This window comes from Pteropus vampyrus, unplaced genomic scaffold (assembly GCF_000151845.1).
Source record: "Pteropus vampyrus isolate Shadow unplaced genomic scaffold, Pvam_2.0 Scaffold31, whole genome shotgun sequence".
Taxonomy (NCBI): domain Eukaryota; kingdom Metazoa; phylum Chordata; class Mammalia; order Chiroptera; family Pteropodidae; genus Pteropus; species Pteropus vampyrus.
Genome location: NW_011888812.1, coordinates 1 through 24,000, shown reverse-complemented (window position 1 = coordinate 24,000; position 24,000 = coordinate 1). Strand labels below are relative to the sequence as shown.

The 24,000-nt window shown below is 33.2% G+C and overlaps 1 protein-coding gene and 1 pseudogene across 2 annotated transcripts; one reads left to right on the top strand and one right to left on the bottom strand.

The window, feature by feature from the left end:
• The first annotated feature begins 5,008 nt into the window (after positions 1-5,008).
• On the top strand, positions 5,009-23,443 carry LOC105289961 (cleavage stimulation factor subunit 3-like). 2 transcript variants are annotated; one of them, XM_011356792.2, is made up of 4 exons: positions 5,011-5,225; positions 17,056-17,157; positions 17,277-17,372; positions 23,389-23,443. In XM_011356792.2, the coding sequence occupies exons 1-4, from the start codon at positions 5,199-5,201 to the stop codon at positions 23,425-23,427; spliced, it is 264 nt and encodes an 87-aa protein (XP_011355094.2). In that variant the 5' UTR covers positions 5,011-5,198; the 3' UTR covers positions 23,428-23,443. The 2 variants fall into 2 exon arrangements, with proteins under 2 accessions (XP_023384425.1, XP_011355094.2); XM_023528657.1 differs by lacking the exon at positions 23,389-23,443 and having other exon boundaries at positions 5,009-5,225; positions 17,277-17,621.
• Positions 23,380-23,498, bottom strand: LOC111737814 (annotated as a pseudogene).
• Positions 23,499-24,000: the final 502 nt, after the last annotated feature.

Sequence of the window (24,000 nt, the reverse complement as noted above, 5' to 3'; positions counted from 1 at the left end):
GTCCAGATTTTAAAAAACTGATCATTTTCAACTCAAGCAGTAGTCATATTAAATTTAAGAAATCTGTAAAAACTGTGTTTAATTAACATTCAAATTCAAGATGAGTCAGTGGTCATTCTGAGCAGTTTTATCATGTACATGGACAATTCATTATTTGGAAGTATTTTATATACCTTAAAAACTAAATCACAGATATATTGGTGTCCTGTTCACACAAGCTTTCAAAATATTTGCCCGTCTTTTTAAATAGCTGTTGTCATGTGCCTATTAACCTTTTTGTAAAATAGGTCAAAATATAAAAAGCAGACTGAAATATTTGGAAAATATAGCTGTGAAGGTGAGGAGGTCACACATGCTTAACATATTTATAGCAAGTGGGTATACCATATCAAGTATAACATACACTCAGCCTCTTATGCCCAATTTTAACTTACATGAGTTTAAAATTAGAAATAACTACGGAAATCTCTGAAGAATTTCTAAAAACTCATTTTGTTTATAGAGCTTTTACTTTATCACCGGTGATGCTTAATTTATTTTTTTCAGATTCCGAAGGACCAATACTAGCATTTATCATCAGCAGATACATTTCTAAGTGTTTAGAATAATGGATCAGGTGAAATATTTATTTATCAGAGTGCCTAATTATGATTGCTCAGCAATTTAATAATTGCCATTTATGTTTCTAATAAAAGTGTAATGTAAGTAACAAAAAAAGTTAGTTCTTTCATCACATGGTAAATATGCTTGGACAGTACCCTAAAATTCTGATGAATATTTCTAGTGATTTGCGATAAGGAAGTGATGTTCTTAACCAAGGTTTTTTTGTCAAGTGGAAATTGTATTTGTCTGCCACCTGGGGGATTCATGGGAACATTGCAAGTGGCAAATTTCATAGTAATATTACAATGTACCTGTTAATAGTATTTTATTTGTCTTTTGAGTGATATTGGCTGATGTGTATATTATATCCATGTATATCATATATATAAAATTGTGGCCAATGAGGTGGTGACAAACCAAGAAATGCGTATTCTGGATGTCAAGTAACAAAAATGTTTCCAGAAGAAGAGAATGATCAGCTTCATCACTGCTGGTAGATCAAATAAGATGAAGAGGACTGGAGGACTGACCATTGCATTTGGCAACTGAAAGGTCATAGGCAACCAGAACAAGAGCTGCTCCTGGATGTTTTATGGTTTTGATTGTTATTATGAGCATATCTTTTCATTTATGACATTTTTCTAATTCATTATTGCTAGAGTAGAGGGGACTAAAACTTTTTATAAGTGGATCTTTTATTTGGCTACCTTACTGGATTTTACTATTATTTCTAATAGTTTGTCAATTGATTTACTTGTATTATTCTAGGTAGAAAATCATATTGTTTTAAAAAATCATATTTTTGAAACCACTGACAGATTTGTCTTACTTTCCAAAATTTATACTTCATTTAGCATTAGCTGAGACCTCCAGTGCAGTGTAGTAGTAGAAGTGTAAGTGGCCATTACTGTAATTTAAGCTGATTTGCTGTGGATTTCTGGGAAATAATTTTTAGCAGAGAATTTTCCTTTTATTCCTAGTTAGAGATTTTCCTTTTCTTAAATCATAAATGTGTGTAGAATTTTATCAAATACTTTAAATAAATATCAGATGATAAATTTTCTTTAATTGCTAATACGACAATGTATTTAATAGATATCCTAATGTTAATCCATCTTTATGGATAAATCTAACTATCCTGTATTTTATAGCTTGGTGCTGTTTTTAATTTGTTGATTTTGGTTTTGGACTCTTCCAATTTTGTTCATTAGTACAATTGGCCTGAGGATTAATTATAAAATGCCAACCTTGTACAATTTTGGTATAGAATGATTTGCAGCTCTAAAATGATGTTGGAAGTTAATGAAAGAAATGAACTAAATAAATTCTAAAAATGTTAAATAAGAATTATAATACAGGACAAATTCCCAAGCTCTAGTGATGATTTATACATTTCAAGTGACAGCTAAAACAAAATTTTGATTGTGCTTTGATTTTTATTTTTCAATTAGAGTTGACATTCGATATTATTTTATATTAGTTTCAAGTGTATAGTATAGTGGTTAGACATTTATATAATTTATGAAGTGATTCCCCCAATTAGTCTAGTACCCACCTGGCACTACACATAGCTATTACAATATTATTGACTGTATTTCCTATGCTGTACTTTAGATCCTTGTGACTATTTTGTAATTATCACCTTAATTCTTCCTTTTTCACCCAGCCCCCTAACCCTCCTCCCATCTGCAATCACCAGTTTGTTCTCTGTATCTACGAGTCTGTTTTTATTTTATTTTGTTTCTTAGATTCCACATGTAAGTGAAATCATATATTTGTCTTTCTCTGTCTGACTTATTTCACTTAGCATAATACCCTCTAGGTCCATCCATGTTGTTGCAAATGGTTAAGATTTTGTTTTTTTTATGGCTGAGTAATATTCTATTATATATATGTACAACTTCTTTATCCAATCGTCTATTGATGGGACTTAGGTTGCTTCTACATCTTGTCTATTGTACATAGAGCTGCAGCGAACATAGGGGATGTTTTGGTTTTCTTTGGATAAATACCCAGAAGTGGAATTGCTGGATCATAAGGTAGTTCTTTTTTTAATTTTTTGAGAAACCTCCAAACTGTTTTTCATAGTGGCTGTACCAATTTGTGATCCCACCAACTGTGCACGAGGATTCTCTTTTCTCCACATCCTTGTCAATGCTTGATTTTTTGATTATTGGTAATATCCATTCTGATAGGTGTGAAGAGATATCTCAATTGTGGTTTTAATTAGCATGTCTCTGATGATTAGCACTGAGCATTTTTTCGTATGTCTATTGGCTCTGTATGTCACCTTCCTTACAGAAATGTCTATTCAGGTCCTTGGCCCATTTTTTAATTGGTTTGGGTTTTTTGGTGTTGCATTATATGAGGTCTTTATAAATTTTGGATATTAACCCTTTATCAGATGTATCATTGACAAATATCATCAAGCTTCTCCCATTCAGTAGATTGTCTTTTCGTTTTGTTGAGGGTAAACTTTTGATTGCTTTTTAATTCACTCAAAAGTACCCACTGGATTCAAGCCACTTTAACATAACTAATATCCATAAGAACCTGTACTGTGTTTGGCTTGATGCTAAGGTACATAGCCGCTAAGATGACCCTTAATGACTGCCACTTCCTTAATGAATCAAATATGGCATAAGTTATGAGGTTACTTCTGATCTTAGGTTATAAAAAGACAGTGGTTTCTGTTGTGCATTCTCTCTCTCTCTTTTGGACTGCCATATTGTCAGACAGCCCTGTGGAGAGGTTCACATGAAAAGAAACTGAAAGAGGACTCTGGTTAAGAGTCAGCGAAAAAATGAGGCCCTCAATCTAACAGTCTTGAAGTATAGAAGCCCACACGAGTGAGTTTGAAAGCAAATCTTGTTCTAGTCGGGTTTTCAAATGAGGCCTCAGACTTGCAGAAGACAGCTTAGGGGTAACCTCACGTAAGAACTTAAGGGAGACGCATGCAGCTAAGCTAGGCCCAGATTGCTGTACTTTCAAATTACTTTGTAAAACAACAAACTATATAGATAAATACATACATATAAAGCATGCCAAAATGTTAGTTACTGGATCAAGGTAGTGGTTATATGGGTATTCATCATATTATTCTTTGAACTTTTATTTCTTTAAAGTTTTTCATTAAAAATATTGAGAAAAAAATGGCATTTGAGTCAAACTTTAATGAATGGAATGTGAATCCTATTCTTAAAGAATATTGTCCTTACATTAGTTCATCATAGATAAACTCAGCAAACAGAAAAAATGTGACACAATCTAGATGTACATACCCTGTACATTCTATATAATGTACTTTTTTCGTATTCTGATTTTTCACTTAATATGATGGATGTCTGTCAGTATATAATCATATATTAGCATCAGTTTACTGGCTGCATGATATACCATTGCAGAGATGCCTTGCGATATATTTAACTAGCACTGTTGTTGCATTAAACATCTGTTGATATACATCTTTTACTCATGTGTCTGATTACTTGGAAGGGTTAAGATTCAGGCTGTGCAAAGGGCAGAAGTGGAATTATGAGCAGAGGTGGGAGATTGAAAAGGATAGGGGTATATGGGAAAAGTTCAATAGTTTACTTTGGGGCATAGGCCACTATAGGCAAGGAAGGTGAAAGGAGACATCTTATGATAATCTTTGAATAAAAAAAGAGTTTGAGAAGACTTGCTCTCACTTAACCTTGGGCTATGTCAGGTACTGTTTGGAGCACTTTATCTTACTGTGTGAGAAAGATGTGTGACTTTCTAAAATTACAGGAACTATTGTCATTCCTATCTAAAGGCAAGGGAACTGTGGCACGGGAAGTTAAATTGCTCATCTAGTTGGACATAAAGCCAGGATTCAAATGAATGCAGTCTGGCTCTAGACTGAGCGCTATTAACTTCACTTTGCAGATGCTGAGCTTAAAACCTGGGCCTTACTGATTTCAAAGCCTTAGACACTATAGTAAATGGTCACAGTATAACTTAATATGGGTTTGATATTCCTTCCCTCATCCCCAAAAGCGTAAAATGCATTAGCTTAGACCACAAAAAACCTCGAAAGATTCCTTATTTCCAAAATACAAGAGGCATTTAACACTTCACATTGCTCCCTAAGACGGCCAGTGTGCCCGAACTTAACTGACTGGCAGCCAGGCTTCAAGAGAGAAAAACCCGGACCACATCGCGATAATGAAATTCCAAAAGGCCCGCGAGCCACCAAGCCAAAGTTTTCCGCCTCCCAGCCGGTTGCAGCCAGTTCAGCAACAGTTTTCCAGCCCAGGGCCGTGACGTCATCACAGGGACTGCCCCGTCCCTCTAGGATCTCTCTGCTTCTGCGCGGCCGAGTAACCGGCGAGTTGAGCTCTTAGCCCCACCCACTGCCCCGGAAGTTAATACAGAAGCCACACCTCTCTTCTCGGCCGGCAGGGGCGCAGCCATTTTAATTCATATCTGAGTGGGCGGTGGCGTTTCGTGTTGGCTGTCTGGCTCCGCTGGGCAGGGGTTAACTTTGTTGGTTTGGGGGTGGTTTTTAGTTTAATTTTTCTTTTCTAGCTTCGCATCGCGAGCCAGTTCGCACGTTCTAATAATCTGAGGCCATGTCAGGAGACGGAGCCACAGAGCAGGTGAGGAAGGAGAGTGATGGGGCCTCGTGGCGACCTCTTTTCTCCACGTCTCTGTTCGTCTTAGTACTCCAGCCATATTCGCTTGAGGGAGAGATCAGGGGTGTAATAAACTCGGAGAACCGGGTACAAAAAAATGGTGGGAATGGGGAGCAGTATCTGAGCTTTAAAATTATTTTTGGCTTCTCTGTTTTACGCGTTAATATGAACAAATATTTGATTTAGACAATAGCTAGGAAGCTATTTCGTTCAGTTTAGGTTCATGGGACTACTCTGGTTGGATGTCTTCCTTTGATACCGTTTTGATGTTTGGGTGGTTAGGAATTGATTATTTTAACATGCACTCGCTGTTTACCAAAAACTAGACAATATTCCTTTCGCCCCTTCACGGATATGTACAGTACTCAAATAGGTTACTAACTTGAGAAATAATTTGCAGTTAAACTAATCTGAGGAAATAGACTTGCCAGAGCGAACGAAAAAACAGTCTAGGAGTAGGGCATGGTTATGCTGAGTGAGATTTAGGAATTTTGTGGTTTCTCCCGCTTCATTGTTTTCCCTCTCTTCTACATTTCATTATCGTTTTCCAGCAAGACAGATATTGCAGAATTCGGTAAATCGGAAATGAGAAGTCCGTTTTGGCCATTGTAAATAAAAGCATCTGTTTTAATACCGAGTTTAAGTGACGTTCAGATATTTCAAAATTCACATTTTAAGTAAATAATTTGGCGTGGGGGTTTTTTTGCCTTTTATTTAGAATTTTGTAGGATGATATTTACTTTTTAGTTTGAAAGGCGAAACATATTTTATGAAAGATGTTATTCAGTTTGTTTTTCTGGTATATTTAGGTAAATAGTTTTTAAAATGGAGGCTAGCTAGCCTACAGTCTCAGTTTCCTGAAATTTTTCATTGCCATAGCAACGAAATACACTTAGGTTTTCGTTTTTCAAGTCCCCAGCTTATAACCTAGAGGTTGACAGAGATGAGGCAAAATTGGAGCGTTCCTATTGAATAGTCTTGGTGACTGTAAATTTCATTTTTGTCAGGCAAGTTTGCCTAACTGAAGTTTGTGTTTGCTTGTCGACTGATTGCAGCCCTGAAATCTTTGCAGTGTTGGCATTATATCTGATGGCCAAGACTGCAAAGTCTTAAAATTGTCTAAGGTCTCTTTACACCTACCTACCCTTTTTCTGGACTCATATTTCGTCATGTGAAAGTCGAGGAGGAATAATGCACTGAAATTTTGGAATTCTTAAATTCATCTAAAATTGTAAAGACACTGTAATTTTGCTATGACCTTCAATATTTCAGAACTCTGGTGTTTTAAATGGGGGAGATGTTGGTGAAATTTTACAGAAAAAAATTCTCACCCAAAATTTTATTGTGCAAAGTTTAGAACATAGAAATAAGTTAAAAGTGCAGTGAACACCCATAGTACAATTCTTCACTACGAATCAACGATTGTTAAACGATTTGCTGTATTTGCTCTATTTCCATGCATATTTAGTTGAAAGTCAGTCAACACATATTTCAGCCCCGAGTATTTCAGCATGCTCATTGTTCAGCATCATCTCCACATAATTCAGCAGTAATGCCCTTATATAACCATCATACCATTTTCCCACCTAAGAAAATTAATTTCTAAAATCCAGTCTATGTTCAGATTTGCCCAGTTGTCCCAAGAATGTTATTCATAGGTTTTTTTTAAAAATCAGAATCTAATCTAGGTTCACATTGCATCATGTCTCTTGAATAGCCCCCCATTTATTTCTCCTCTAAGATATTGTCTATTTGAAGAATCCAGATAGTTTTATAACTTCTCATTTTCTAGGTTTGATTTTTGCGTGTGCAAGTGTCATTTAACTTGTCCCTTCATCTTCTGTATTTCCTGAAAACTAAACTCAGCTTTGATAATATTTAGGTTAAATATTTTTGGGTAGAATACTTTATAACATTACATCAAAAGGTACCTCAAACTAGGTTGTCCCGCTATTAGTGATGTTTGAAGTTTGATCACTTGGTTAGGGTGATGACTGCTGTATCCCTTATTATGAAGGATTATTTTCCCCTTTGCCTGTAGTAATCTGTGGATTGATACTGTGTTCCTCAATAACCTTTTACCTAGTTATTAATTGATAATCTTTGAATAAATCAGTTATTACATTGGAGGTGGCAAATGGTCGTTTTTTAAAACTTCTGTTACTCTACTTGCTGGCTCATATTTTTCTGTAAAGAAAAACTTCCTTTTTTTTTCTTTGTCCTTTTCAAAGGTTGAATATCACTGTGGATTTATGGGAAGACATTTTTTGACATTTGATTACCAACAGAGTCATCCTTATATAGTCTTTAACTTTTAATGACACATTTCAAACATGCAAAAAAAAAAGAATAATATAATGTTCCTATCATAGAGTTTCAACCCATGGCAAATCTTGTTTTCTCCATACTTTCACTTGCTCTTCTCACCTATTATTTAAAGCAAGTCCCAAATATTGTATTATTCAGCTTTAAACGAAATGGTGATTTAAAAATACCTTAAAGAGTGACATAATTAAAAATATGAATCAGTTTGCTTTATGTATGAGTCAGTGAAAATTTAGAGCAAAAGAAGAATGCCTAAAATGACCAGAGATAATAGACAAGAAAAAGAGATTAAACAAAAGTGAAGAATCAAGAAAAAAATCAAAACTACTCTGAATCAGATTTGCTTTGGAAAGATGCCAAGGAATGGAATAGACAAAATCCTGCAAGCTTTTAGCATTGAAGCTCAAAAAATTTTTTAAAATAAATCCAATATCTTAAATTGCTAATCAAAAATATGGATGGTCATTTTTTTCCTGAATATCTGGATTTGTGTTCTTTGAAAGAGGGAAATGGTCGTAGACAACCAAAATCACTGATAAGGTTTATTGTAAATATTTTTTTACTCTTGTAAGGAAGTTCCATTTTGCATTTACAAGATATTTAAATGACTTTGCAGTGTTTGTGGGTATTCTTATGAAGCTTCATGTTTATAGTTTTTGCCAGTTTAATGGTGACAAAACCGTGTACATATAGATCTCCCCCACCTACCCCACAATGAAAAAACATCTGGTTCCTATGCAGAATCATGGCTATATTTTTATCTCGTAGGTATTTTTTTAACTGCTAGATTCAACTTTTAATCTCATTCTTCTTTAGCTCTATTTTACCTTGTGCACTACTCTACAGCATTTAGTAGGCTATTGTTTATAGTTCCTCCACTGAGTTTGAGCTTGAGTTGAAGGGGTTGCCTTATTTATTCATGGTTGTATCTTAAAAACCTAGGAATACTGTTTTGATACTTAAAGGCGTTCAGTAAATGAATAGATGAATTTTGCACCAAGGTTATTTGTGATATGTTACGAAGTCTCAGAATTTAATCTTTTGGGAAAACAGATGCATAAATAATACAAAATAAAATATTTAGGGCATACGAGTGTATGGTTTCTAAAGTTTGTGGGATAAAAGGAGAGAGAAAAATGTCTTGGGCCAGGTCAGTTCATATGAACCTTTAAGTCCTTTCTAAAATGTTTATACTTTTGTCTTTTAGAAAAATAAGACTTCACTTTTTAAACAATATGTAGCCTATCCTAAAATTAGGAAGGCCCAAAATATAAACAAAATTTCCATCCTCACTTTGGAAAATTTTCATGACTTGAAGAAGCACAAATAAATTGCCAGTAGTCCTTAAACAAAGCGGGGAAATTCAGGGCCATAAATCAGTTTGTACTTTTGGTGAAAAGTAAGTTTGAGAAGATAGAGAAAATACAAAAAGTGTTTTTTTATGTACTTGTTAATGAAAAAAGATGAAACACCAACAGTGTTGAAATTTGAAGCCTGATTTATTTTGTTGGGTAATTATGAGTACTTACTAGCAGTTAAGAGGTAACAGCGCCAGTTTTAAAGCCAAAATGGATGTGTTGGAGGATGCTAATTGTTTATATCTGTTTTTAACAAAATCTTTCAATAATAGCTTTTCCTACTTTGACTCCTATTTTTAAGTGGCAGGCAAATTTGATTTGATCTTTATTTCTAATATTTTTTGAGAAAACTGGGTGGTATATAAAATATTTGGCAATGATTGTTCCTAAGAGAGATTGATCTGATTACTGAACTATTGATTTTCCTTAGAGGTACAACAGAAAGGTACTGTGTTTGGAGAGATTGTATTCTTTCAGTATTAGGATTACAGGAGTTTCAGGGGATACAGGAGTTGACTTTCTCGATAGACCTAGAACAGCAAGCTCTGTATTCAGATATTTGTACCTATTAAATGGATAATTGCCATTTGAGTCTTTGTTTTGCTGAATAGTTGGTAATGAATGATGTGAGAAATGATCTTAAAAGAAATTTGAGTTGGGCAATGTTAAAACTAATTTTGGATTAATGGATACTTTTAATAAGCACTAAATGTTGAGAAAACCAGAAGGGCAAAACTATGTACTAATTGATGTTTCACTTAGTTTATCTAGGGAATTAATATCTTGGCTATTGGTCTAAAGCCACATTTTTCAAATTCTAAAAGATTAAAGTTTTATATTTATAATTTGTAGCTATTTGTTTCCTAGGAGATGTATAAGCAAATTTAATAAGCAAATATGATAAGTATAATTATTTGGACCAATAACCTTTAGCCCATTTTTTTTTTTTTAAGTTTTTGGGTTGTTTGCATGCTTAGTAGATTTTTAGTCTTTGGAAAGATCGAAGGGATTATATAAAGGGTACGTATTCAGGTTCATACACAAAAAATCATGTAGAGTTCTGTTGCACAGGACTATGCTGGCATCCAGTCCTAATGTCACCTGTCACATAAAATACTTTATTCTCTAGGCATATGAATTGGCTCAGTTACAACAGTACGTGCAGATAGTCTTGCATAGTGCTATCCCAGTCTTTTAATTTTGAGAAAAGTTAGCTATCAAGAGAGACTTAAGACTTCAAATATATAAGTAGTATATGCACTTTTCTTAATGCTTTAGGAAAAAAATTGGATTGATTTAGGTCTGATGCCAATTTATTTTTAAGGAAACACAACATTTGAAAAGATATATTTATAGAACTAGGTAGATTAGTGCTTCTCAAAATGGAGTCCATAGTTCATTGCATCATAATCACTTAGGTGCTTTATAAAAAGTATAGGTGTTTACACCCCAATTTCAGATGTTCTATAACAGACTCCGAGGCTGAGAATTTTCCTTTGAAATCAGTACCACTGGTGATTTTATGTAAATTAAAGTTTGCAAACCACTTACACAGGGGTTGAAGATACCTGAACCTTAAAAGTTGTTTTTGAATACATTCTTGATAAAATAAATGGAGAAAAGAATTGCAGATTATTTGATGATGATTGGGCTTTTGATAGTATTTTACTGATTTTCTCTTGCCTACTATATTTAGTTATTACTCTTAATGGGAAATAACCATAAAACCAAGTTTGAGACTCATCTCTGTTAAGTTTGGTCATGGTCAAGATCTTATATGGGATTCAATCTTTAAACTTACCATTTCCCCCTCCCCCATACTTTTGACATTTATTGCTCAGATTAAACTTTCATTGATCTGTATTTTAAGTTAATTTTAGTATGACCTCTAGCATAACACCTTCCCCATTTACCACAAAAATAGCTTTTTAGAGAAAGAACTACCTTTTTTCTGTCCAAGTTGTACTTTCCTAGTGGGAATGGGAATGGCACTTCTCCGTTTCCCTCCCTCCAGTTAACTACTCCCTGTTAATAAGTTATGCTGCCATATAGAAAGTGGTTTGCGGTTTCAATAATGCTTATTAACTCAGTTTTCCAGAGGCTACATGACATATCCACAATTATATAAAAAGACTATTAAAAATGCTTCTCTCTTTTCCAACTACATATGCTTCATCCAGAACAATATATTGCCATAAACTGCAAGTGGAAGCAATGTTTTCAATTCAGCCAGACAATAAATTATAAGAAATGTAAAACAGTACTATTGTTTTCACTGATTTTTGTTTTTTGTTTTGGAAAATATTTTTAAATGAAGTGAGTTTGTTTTAAGATGAATTAAATTTTTTTAGTTTTAATATAATAATATTGATAGAAATAACCCACATTAAAAAAAAAAAACAACAACTCTTTGGTTCCTCAGTATTTAAATGTGCAAAGTGATTCTTTACTTTAAGAGTTGTGGAAATACTACATGGTGCCCATGAGGTCACTGCCCTGAGTTCAATATCTCTGAGTTAGCTTGATATAACAAACAAAATATTAATTTAAGCATGGAAAGTGAAAAGACAATCCACCAAATGGGATAAAATTTTTATAAATCATATCTAATAAAGAACTTGTATCTATAACGTATAAAGGATTCTTGCAATTCAATGATAAAGATAACCCAAGTAAAATTGAGCAAGAATTCTGAATAGACATTTTCCCAAAGATACATACAAGTCACCATTGAGAACATGGGAAAATGCTGAACTTTATTAGCAATCAGGGAAATGCGGATCAAAACCATGAGATGCCATTTCACACGCACTAAGACGGTTATAATCATGAAAATGACAATAACAAGTTTTGGTGAAGAGGTGGAGAAATTGGAACCTTCATAACACTTCTGATGGGAATATAAAATGGTTCAGTCATTTTGGAAAACAGTCTGGCAGTTCTTCAAAATGTTAAAACAATTACCATAGGACTTAGCAGTTTCACTTACTGGTGGTATATATGTAAGAAAAAAGAAAACTCAAAATGAACACCCAAAAACTGAAACAATCCAAATTCCATCAGCTCGATGAATAAATAAAATGTAGGCTAGCCATGCAACGGAATATTATTTGGCAATTGAAAGGAAAGTACTGATAAGTGATAAAACATAACCTTGAAAACATGCAACATGAAAGCCAAAAACAAAAGAATACGTGTCGTATGATAGCGTTTACATGAAATAACTTCACATCTGTGGAGACCGAAAATAGATTGGTGGTTGCCTGGGGGCTAGGTAGTAGTCCCCAACCTTTTTGGCACCAGGGACTGGTGCTCCTATGAGAATCTAATGCCTGAGGATCTGAACTGAGGGTGATGCTAGCACTGGGGAGCACTACACACACAGGTGAAGCTTCCCTTGCTGGCCAGCCGCTCACCTCCTGCTGTGCGACCTGGCTCCTTTCAGACCATGGGCCACCGGTCTGCGGCTCACGCTTTGGGCCCTGGGATAGGGGATTGGGAAGTGGGAATGGCTGTTATGGGTACAGATTTCTCTTTGGGGTGATAAATGTTTTAAAATTTTAATATTCAGAGTGGTTAGACAACTCTGAATATTACTAAAAACCATTGAATTTTATAATTTAAATAGATGAATTGCACAGTATGATTATGTCTCAGTAAAGCCATAGTTAAAAAATAAGAAAGATGAAACATGTAATGGATTTACCAGACCTCCAGGATTTGTCAGTTGTACATGTGTTGTTGTTCACAGAGAAAATATAGTAGCTTTTTAGCAATATGCTACTAAAAAAGCAGTTCGTAGAACAGATGCTGGAGAATTCTTCAGTAGTATTTCCTCCTTATACAAAAAAGTACATCATTAAATCACCATTTTTTCCTGATTTTGTACCCATTCAAAATTGTATATGTTGGTGTGTATCTCTGTATACTTCATGCAGTTGTACTATTTTTCTGGTTTTTAAAATTGGCACAAATCAAAGATGTTCCCAAAGTTCTACTAATATCATTGGTAATATGCATGCCTTGGAAACTTGTCCAGCTTTTGTTCTCATTTGATTTGGGGCCCCATCCTATTCCCTACTGACATCTAAAGAATGATAATGGGATTATAGTTTATTTCAAAGGCAAAAGCTGAATTTTGATAGTTCTTTGATAGTAATAAGTTTTGGAACATGTGAACATGGGATAGCAGGTTTTTTTGCTATAGTAAGCAGAGTTCTGACTTCATTCCATTATAAATAGGCACTAGAAATGTGCCCTTAGTTTTCCTAGAGTGACCTATTTCAGGAAATAATAATACAACTCAATTCCTTATGGAGGCATTGTCTCCTGTTGGATACTAGAAAACTCAATTTTCCTTTGCCTATATCAATATGGTAACCAGGCTAGAAAAGAAAGATGTGCTGTTGGCTGTCCAACTGGTTCATAGCCATGACAATAAACGACTTTTTATTGTGGAAATTAAATGTGGCCACAACGACCAGAGTATACTCTTGGTCATTTTGGTTAGCTTCTATGGTTAATTAATTGATTGAGAACTATCTATATGGTTGTTTTATGAACATTTAATGACATCCTTGGCCAGTGGAAAATATTTAGAGGTGTAACATTCTGAAAAGAGCTGAGCCATGATTCTGTCAGATTCTAACTGGAATTTGGGTTTAATGTAATTTAATTATATTTCTTATTATGCAAGGGGTTACTAGTTACTTAACAAGGAATGGTGATTAATGCTTGACAGTGTAGATGCTCAACAAATGTTTTTTACATCTGATCGCCACCATCCTTTGCATGGTTCTTAGATCCATGGTAACTCCTTTCCTCAGGTGTCTGTGGACAGAATTTTAGGGGTTCTATGAACTAGAACGGGGAAGATCCTTTTTATTATGAGTATAGGTAAGAAACCAAACTAGTAGTCTTAGCAACAACTGTGAATAGTGGGACATAAATATTCAAATTATTGTTGCGCATATCAGTAGACTCACCACTGGATCATGTTATATAAAACTTTAAAAATATTTTAATAATCATATTTCGGTGAAATTGGTTTCCTTTAAAAACCCTCATATTTTGTGTATGTAAGAACATTATTCTAAGAAAGGGCCCATAGGTTTCACTAGACTACAGGAAGGTTCTGTGGCACCAAAAAAGGTTAGGGACCCCTGGAAAGCCATGGTTTTCAACTGAGGCTGCACGTTACAACCACCTGGAAAGTTTTTTTTTTTTTTTTTAAAGTGATCTTCCAAGCCTGTTTTTGGGAATTCTTATTTGATGGACAGAGGGGCTTGAGCATCTTTTTAAATCCCCTTTATCCCAGTTGATTCTAATATGCTGTTTGGGTTGAGAATCACTAAAGTAATGGCTTTATTTTGGTAAGGAGACATTTATACTTCTTGCTGCAATTATGTTGGTCAAATATGCTATCTTCTGAGTTTTTGTTTGTTTGTTTTGTTTTTTTAAGAAATTATGGTATACATTAATTTGGTAGGTTAATTTTCAGCAAGTGGTTGTTGAGAGCTTTGGTCTCCCATCGGGCTGCTTTGAAACACTAATTAACTTTGACTAAAGCAATTCAAGTATAGATTAACTGTTTTTTAGTTCCTGATTTAAACTTCTTGTATCATATTTACTTCTTATTTTATCATTAACATTTATTGTTTGGTATCTTATGAATTAAGATCCTAGTTTATTTAAAAATATTTTTAAGGTTTATTTTTTCAAGAAGTATCCCTTTGAAAGAAGAAGTTATTTTGTTGTATCCAGGTGCCCCTTCAACAATGTCTAGCACATACTAGGCACTGAGCAAATATTTCTCAGTGAATAGTAAAAATTCAAACAGCAGAAGAGTATGTAGTGTAACATAAATGTATGTAGCATGTGTGTCTCCCCAGACCTCCCTTTTTTAACCCAATATTATAGAGATTGTTCTATGTTGCTGCCTTGCCTTTTTTTTTTTTTTTACAGTGACTACAAGTTCCATAATATATGTAACCAGTTCTTTTGTACATGATTATTTAAATTACTTCCAGTCTTATGCAACAAAACAGCCTAGTAGCTGACTATTCTTCAATATACATCCTTGTGCACATGCGCCTAGCATATGTTGCCGGGGTGGAATTCAAGGTCCGACATTCACATTTAGTTTTGATCAGTGTTACTACTTGTCACATTTAGTTTTGATCAGTGTTACTACTTGCCCCTGCCAACGATGAGAAAATGTTTGTTTCTACATACCCTTACCAGTGCAATGCGAATTATAAAACAGGTTGATCTCTGTCATGTTTTACGTTTACATTTCTTTTGAATGTTTAAACTTCATTGTTACTTTTTCTAGGAACTATTTAAATACTTTGCCTTTTTTTTTTTTTCTTTTTTTTTTTGTTGGCTGGTCTTCTGTTGACTGGACTTTATGTTAATAAATTTAGTACTTTATGTGTTGGGGATATTTTTTAAGTTTGTGTTTTGACTATGATTATATTTTCGAATGCACAAATTTAAACTTCATGAATGAAGCTCACTCACTCTTTTCAAAGGCTTCTGATGAGCCTTTCTCATGCAAAGATAAATTTCAACATGTTTTCCTCTAGTTCTTTTTTTTTTCTTTTTACCGTTTAAGTCTTTGCTCTTACTTTAGTTTTGGTAGAAAGGGTAAAATAGGAATTCAGCTTTATTTTGATAAAGTTGACTTTGCAGTTAATCTAACACAATACTTTGAATAATCCACCATTCTAACTTGAAATGCCACCTTTATTATTTGCTGATTTTTCCAAGTATTGCTCCCTTTCTGAACCAACCTGATTCAGTGATTGGTTTGTCACCATTACCAAACTGTTTGTCATTTTATGTTTTAATATGTGGGTGGGGCCAATAGTCCTCCTTTATTAAACTTTTCTAGTTTTAGTTTCTTGAGGAATCTATTTATGAAGCTCTTGCATATTAGTAAAACGTAATTTTGATGCAAAATTACATTAGTCTTTTAAAACATGTTTTCTTTCTAAATTATATGTATCAGTGGTAGAAACTAATTTATTTTAAAGAAAAGATTATATTTCTCCCAGGTATTTTTTTTTCTAAAAAGATGACTTAAACAAATTTCCTAACTTGTGTTTGAACAGAATTGTTCTGAAATATTAATTGCCACTACCAGGGCTTAGAATATATCAAAAGATAGGAAGGGGGGAAAAAATCACCTGTACTTCCATCATTTGTCATCCACATGACCACTAAACATTTTAGTACAATCTTTTTAACCTCTTTTATTTCAGATTTCTTTTATAGTTTTCATCATGGTGTATATGCAGTTTGTGAATCATGTTTTTAAAGCTTTTTTATAAAATGTTTATGTCATTCTGTACTTTTCCTTTGTGGCTCGGGATAAATGCACTATAGCGGTGTTTCTCAAGGTTGGTCCAGGGACTCTGGGGGTTCCTAAGACTTTCAGAGGATCTGTGAGTTCAAACTGTTTTATCATAAATTTAAGATATTGTCTGCCTTTGTCACTCTTAATCTCTCGTGAGTGTACAGTGGAATTTTTACATGATGTGATATCACAACAGATCAAATACAAAAGCATGTGAAAATCTAACTACATTTTTTAAAGTCAGACATTTAAACAAATATATGTATAAAACAAGAGTATTCTCATTGAATTTTTAATAGTTATTTTTCATAAAGATGTTATTTATGTTAACATGTAAATTTTATTTGAACACTAATGAATATTTAATGTTTTTGTCTGTTTAATTTCTAATATAGTAAATTTGAAATAACTCATAAACAAAAGCTCTTTGGCATACTCAATAAGTTTTCAAAATCTAAAAAGGGTCCTGAGACCACAAAGTTTGAGAAATGCTCTTCTATAGTATTTAATATAAAAGATGGGTTTATTTAAATTTTAAAATGTCTTCTAAAAGTATGTAATCACTTTTGTTTTTATGCAGTTGCCTTAAGATAACATATATAGATTACAGAAAATGCATGCCTCTTATAAGAGGACATTTTTATGCTTTGTACTGTGATATTGTATCCAGGGACTGATATATTGTGCTTGAATTAAATTAAGCATGAGATTTTTAGAACAATAACTTCAGTTCATTACTTTTTCTCCCCAGGCAGCTGAGTATGTCCCAGAGAAGGTGAAGAAAGCTGAAAAGAAATTAGAAGAGAATCCATATGACCTTGACGCTTGGAGCATTCTCATTCGAGAGGCACAGGTTTAGTGATATAGGATTACATTTCCTTCTCTATGGGTCCAATCACACTACTTGGTTCTGCAGTAAATATTTTCATAATCCTAACATTGTAAATGCTGTTTATTGGTTTTCAATTTTAGAATCAACCTATAGACAAAGCACGGAAGACTTATGAACGCCTTGTTGCCCAGTTCCCCAGTTCTGGCAGATTCTGGAAACTGTACATTGAAGCAGAGGTTAATATTTTATTTTACTTTTCTTATATAGCATCTGATGGGAATTGTAGCATACACTATAGTGGTAGAAAACAAGTTAGGAACATAGATAGCACAACTAGGACAAGGAGGATTTAAATGTTTCTTGCCTTTATTTTGTAAAATAGGTATAAAGGAGTAATTAAAATGAAATTTTGAAATTTGGGTCTTTACAAGCTGATGATTGTTGCATTTTGGAGTTGCAACAACATTAAAACAGTTTCAATGGTATTGGAGTGCTTTAGCCTTTTATTTACTTGTCATGTGTCAATTTATTGCCTCCTGTGTCATTTATTTAGAGCTCATTTTTCTTTTTATTCCTACTTACAAACTAATGTGAACTACTGGTTATAAGAAAATACAGTAATGTTAATTTAGTTTCATAGGTGTTTTGAATGTCTCTGGTTAAATGAAACACTTAGATGGAAAATTTATTTCAGATTTTAATTTTGTGAAAATACATGGTTTGTCAATAAATGTAAGCACTTCAATAATTTAAAAAAATTTTTTTCTGTAGGATAAAGTTTACATTACACAGGAATAAGCTAATGTGACTCAAACCTATATAATCATAATTTACCCCATGATACTGTTTTTTTATTGCTTTCTAACTGTCTTGATATACGAAGTCAGGCATTTTAAAGAGGAAGGGCCTCATTTGATTAGAAGGGAAATGTTCATTTTTGAAGACTGGAATTAGCAGTCAAGATGATAATAAAGCATTAATATATCGATAACAATTGACACCAAGTAATCATTTCTCAGGTTATAAAGTAATGGAATGAAAGGGGTGAGATGGGAATAATTGGTATCCACATTAAGTTGAAAATGATATCCATTTCTTTTAATAACTTACTTTACTTATGAAGTATTTTTATTTCGAATATTAATTTCGTAATATAAATTCTCAACATAGTCAAGTACACTGCAGCCTCGTCATAACATTTTCCACAATAGCTGAAATTCGATAATATGTGGGTCTGTTTTGGACCTATTCAAAGGGCTTTAGTCATCAGCAATACTGAACAGACTTCAACACAACACAGTGTTACCTGTGATGTGTCCCTCAGAGTGGACTCAATCAACAGCAGTTTTAAATTGAGGCTACAGTGTACTCATTGTATTTGTGCTATAGTTTATATTGTATTTGGGAGGGGGGAATTACTGGACAATAGCAGGAACATTGTGTGTTAAATTTTTTTGCGTGTGGTTGTATATGTGGCATGTGTGTTTGTGTGTATGTATGAGAGAGATTGTACCTTACGTGAAGTCTGGTTGTGGTTTTGGCCCAAGACCATATCCTTAAGGTTTCATCACTTATCCTTTGGGACCATTTCTTTCCTCAATATATTTAATCATCAGAGTAGACTGGCACAGAATTCACCAGGTAAGTGAATAGGTCTGTCTGAAGTATGCTGAAGCCAGTGCTGCTTTGTAATACTCATTAAAGCAAGGAACCTGGAGTCCCTGTACTTGGTCTGCATTCCAAACACATTAACTTATATGCAAACTCATCAGAAACGAACGTAATTGGTATGTAACAGTTTTTGTATAATGAAGTAATACTTCTGAGTTTTAGAAATTTCTTTCAGTTTCTCAAATATTCAGGCATTATTTTTGCATTTTATTATAGCGTAAGTTAAACTGAAGTTGGCAGTTAGATACTCCATTCTATAAGTAAGAATTCAATCAGTCTGTTTCTCCCATTTCCTAACTGAAAGTATGAACTGCATTCTAAAAGACCAGATATTATTCCAAAGGGCTGAAAGTTGTCTCAATATCCAGCTCATTTCATAATATTTCAGAGCTGCTAGCAGTTGTCTGATTTATATAGTTGGTAATGTTTGCAGTTATTTTATACACATACATACACAAGTGTGAATGTAAGTATAAAACATCTTTTGAGAAAAAGTGGTAAAGAACATATTTGTGTTAATTTTGTAAACTTAATGGTTTAGAGGTTAAGATGTTAAATTGAATGCTGACTTCAGAAATGTATATCCTGAGCTGTGTTTTTCTCTTTCCTGATTTGCTCTTCATTTTTTAAATTTTCACATTTTGTATTTTGTTTAGCCTTTGAGAGGCTAAAATTTTCTTTGGCTATGTCACCCAATGTGGCCTTTAGTATTTCTGGAGAAGATACATAACCTATTTATAGTACATTAAAATCTAAAGTAATCATAAGAATGTCTTTACATTAAAGGTAGTTCTAACAGTGTTTAGCTAACATCCTGTATGCATTCTCAAGAAAATAAAGTTTTGTTGATACATTTGTTGTAACAAAGTACTTCATGGTGGGAAAATTGTAATGTTGCATTTATGTTCAGTTAAATTAACTTGGATGAGTCCAAATACATTTAGTTCTTTTCTAACAGAAAATAGGTACATCTTTAATAATAAGAGATAATTTGCTTTCCCAGAGAAATTTCTTATAAATCCTGTTTAAGATCAAAGTGGCAATAAAGGTTTTTTTTTGTTTGTTTTTTGCTTTTAAACTTGAGACATCAATTGCATGTTATAGCATAGTTTTTAGTAAAGAAGTTAATGACACTAGTCTGATGTTTTTAATATTTCCCAGTATATCAGCATTTCTCATGTCAGTGAATATTTAGCAATAGCTAGTTTACTTTTATAAAATTTAGTCTTTAAAATGTCCTTAATTTCATTATCCACTTTTATTTTTTTGTAAAGCAGAAATTATTGGATAAAACTTTTTGTTTTAATGAAAGGGCATTTAGGACCAACATCTCTGTATTTATAATATTATGATATAATTTCAAAATTAGTCCAAATTAGTGTTGCATATATTATGCAGTCATGTGCTGCATAATGACGTTTCAGTCAACAAAGGACCGAATATGTAATGGTGGTATACCATATAGCTTACCTGTGAAGAAGTCTATACTATCTAGGCTTGTGTAAGTGCACTCTATGTTGTTCACACAATGATAAAATCACCTAAAGATGCATTTCTCAGAACGTATCCGTGTCGTTAGGCAACACATGACTGTATAGGCAATCACATTTTGCCTCAGGTATGTGAAATGTATTGCTTCACTCTTGAATTCCAAAACTGCTTCTTTACACGATTTGACAATATAAGAGGAAATAATTGTATGATTACTCTTATAGTGACAGTTATCAAGCATAGAATCTAAATATAATTGTTATGATATAAAATTCTTTTGCTACTGTTTAGTTTTAAAGTAAACATTATAGCAGTCCCCAATTTTGACACCAGGGACCTGTGCTCCTATGAGAATCTAATGCCTGATGATCTGAGGTGGAGCTGAGGCGGTGATGCTAGCACTGGGGAGCGGCTGCAAATACAGATGAATCTTTGCTCGCTCACTGCTCACCTCCTGCCATGTGGCCCGGTTCCTAACAGGCCACGGAGTGTTACCGGTCTCTGGCCTGGGGATTGGGGACCCCTGTTTAATACATCTATAGCCATTTAGTTATTATATGGATGTCTTACATCTGCAGCATAGTATTTTTTTTAGTTAAGTGGACTGTTTAATCAGCCTCAATGCTCTTTAAAGAACCACTTTATAGAGTGGTCAGAAGGGTCACTAAGTATCACAAAATTGAGAAACTAAGTTTTTTTCCTCTGGTTTCTTCAGCTTTTCATGTAGCTAGATAGTCAATGTGACAGCATCTAAGTTATGTTATCTTATTGTTAGAAGTAATTTGTTTTGAATTGGGCCACATTTCGTACAAAAGGATGATGTTTGTTATTGGTAGCTGAAGGAGAAATGAAGACGGTAATGCTGTTGATAATAGCAATGATGTATCTTGCTGTCTGTGAAAGCTGTAATTCTTTAATAAAAGTATATAGAGATTGCTTGCTTTTTATTTAAAAAAATTAAAAAACATGAATACTTACAAATAATGAATTATAAAGTATACATTTCAGTTTTCAAAATAAGCTTTCTCCTTGGGAATATTGACTTTTAAAAATACCTTTCTTCTTGGAAAATGGAAGTGAACTCAGGATGGAACATGAGTGACCTAAATTGACATAAACTTCTCCACTGTCTCTACTGTTTTAATGCCTCTAAGTAGCAGTCTAAACTACTGTATTATAATGTTTTGTATATATTGAGCAATGTGATTTTTAAATGCAGGTAAAATTATTCATTATCATATAGATTATATTTTCTATACTTCAGCTTGCAATCTTTTTTTTAAAAAACCTGTATTCTTTTCTTATAGATCTGCTCTTTTCCTGTTTGTAATAAATGTTGGTCCATGTCTGTGTGATTATTCAGATTGTATTCTAAAATGCAATATGCTGCTTTTTAATCTGTAGTTTCTTAAATGCATGTATAATGTAGTATAGGGGTATAAAACAAAACAAGAATTATTTGCAAACACAGAACTGAGTGATCAAATACCTGAAAGTGCTTTGAATAATTACATGCTATTTTAAAAACAAAGGAAATATTTTCACATTTTTACTACTGTAAGTAAACTCCTATGTTAGGTTTTATTGAATTGTCTTATCCATCTTTCCTTCTATTATAGCAGAGACGTTTAGGTGTCATTTCTAATGTGGTCTATCCATTTTTTTCCTTGGGGGCTTTTTCTTTTCACCCAAGACATTATATAATAAAAGGACGTTTATTTGCAAAAAGACTTATTTTATTTAGATAACAAAATTTTTTTTTAAAAAACTTGCTTTCTATATGTCTTATTGATAATTTATTTTATGTTAAATATAGGTCTTTTTAAGCAAAACCTTGTACTTCTTAACCTGATTGCCTTTATATTTTTCGACTTCAGATAGCAAAGTTATAATCTTTGCAGTCACTGGTAAAAATTGAAAAAAAAAGCTTTTTTCCTCATCAAAGACTTAAAATTTTAAGCCAGTTTCTTTATATTCTATTTCTGTATGTGCAATAAGTTATGGTATATTCTAAAAATGTGGGAAAGGCATCTCTAAACAGATTTTAATAAAAAGTACAATCTAAAGTTTGTTGTGAAACATAAAAGGCTTTTTGATCATGCAATTCAAAGTATCTTATTGTGTAGTGTTATAGCCTGAATTTCTTGGTCATTTGCATAATAACGTAACACTTAATATATAATTTTTAATAGTTTTTAAAAATTAGGCATCAAGATTTTCGGGATTATATAATTTTGGTATATGACCTCCTTTATCTATCCTAGGAGGTTTGTATTTATTATAGGCTCCAACATAGCATCCGTGAATAAACACAAACACACTTAACCCATTCATAATATTACAGCATTAGAAACCTCCATTTTGGAAATGTAGCTAATCCTATCACAGGGGGAAAAAAAACTTTTTATGGTGCTTTGCATTTTTGGTTCTAATTTGAACATAAGGGAACCAGGTGGCAATTAATTGACTTTCTCTTAAAAAACAAAAAGACCTCTTAAATTCAAAGGCTCATCTATTTTCTAATGGGTTCATTGTGGTTTTTGGTTTTTTTGTGTGCTTGTAATTTATAAACAGCTGTTCCTTTTGAATGAGTCTGGTTCAAGGCACTTCCAAGAAATGATGTCTAAAATAACTAGTTATATCTATTAAAAGCTGTACTTCTAAATGTGGGCAAGAATGCACTTACATGGTTATAATTTACTTTTTAAACTTTAATTTTTATTACTAAACAGTTTGCTCTTAACTTTGGAGCACAAAACATGGTTAGTATAATGGTATAATAAATTGAAGTTTATAAATTTTTTCCCCACATATTTAGTCCACAGCAATTTCAACAAAATTGTGAAATGTTTGCTTCGAATACTACTTGTTGAGAAACTAAACATCTTTTTTAAGGCTCAGAGAAGCATAACCTGGGGTAAGTTTTATCATTTTGTATGCTAGGAGACCTCCAAAGAAAAATTTTCATTTGGAAATACTAAGCGAAAGTTATAAAAGCAAAGAATCTGATGTCAAAGACAGTATTGAAATGTAGTTTTGGAATAATGTTTTTATTTATTTTTTATTTATTTATTTTTTTAACGCTTACAGCACCTGATCTTCCTATGTGGTCTCCCATCGAAGTACTAACCAGGCCTGACCATGCTTAGCTTCCAAGATCAGACAAGATTGGGCACATTTGGGGTGGCGTGGCCGTAGACTGGAATAATACTTTTAAATGTAATAAAGTCCCAAAGCTATTTTTAATCTTTCTAATACTTTTTTTCATGTGATAGAACATGTTCAATCACAACCTTTTTTTGAAATGCAAGATTTTAGCTCTAATAGATGCACATGACACAATTTTAAGTCTTTGTCTAAAGATTCTTATGGGAAATGGTCTTTTTCCTCTTTTCCAATTCTGTTGAGATATAACATTGTATACATTTAAGGTATACAGCATAGTGATTCGGTATATATGTATATTGCAAAATAATTACTGCAGTGTTTAGTTAATGTCCATTACCTCACATAGTAAAAGGGAAATAATCTTTTATGGTGACATTTTCCGTAACTTTTCATGTTGAATTTGAAGAAAGAATGACCATTTCATGATGGTGGTTTTCTTAAAAACTTTTCTACTCAAACTATTAATATACAAGTATCATATATTTAAAGCCAGAGTGGACATTAAATCAGAAATTTAGAGCTGGAAGATAAGAT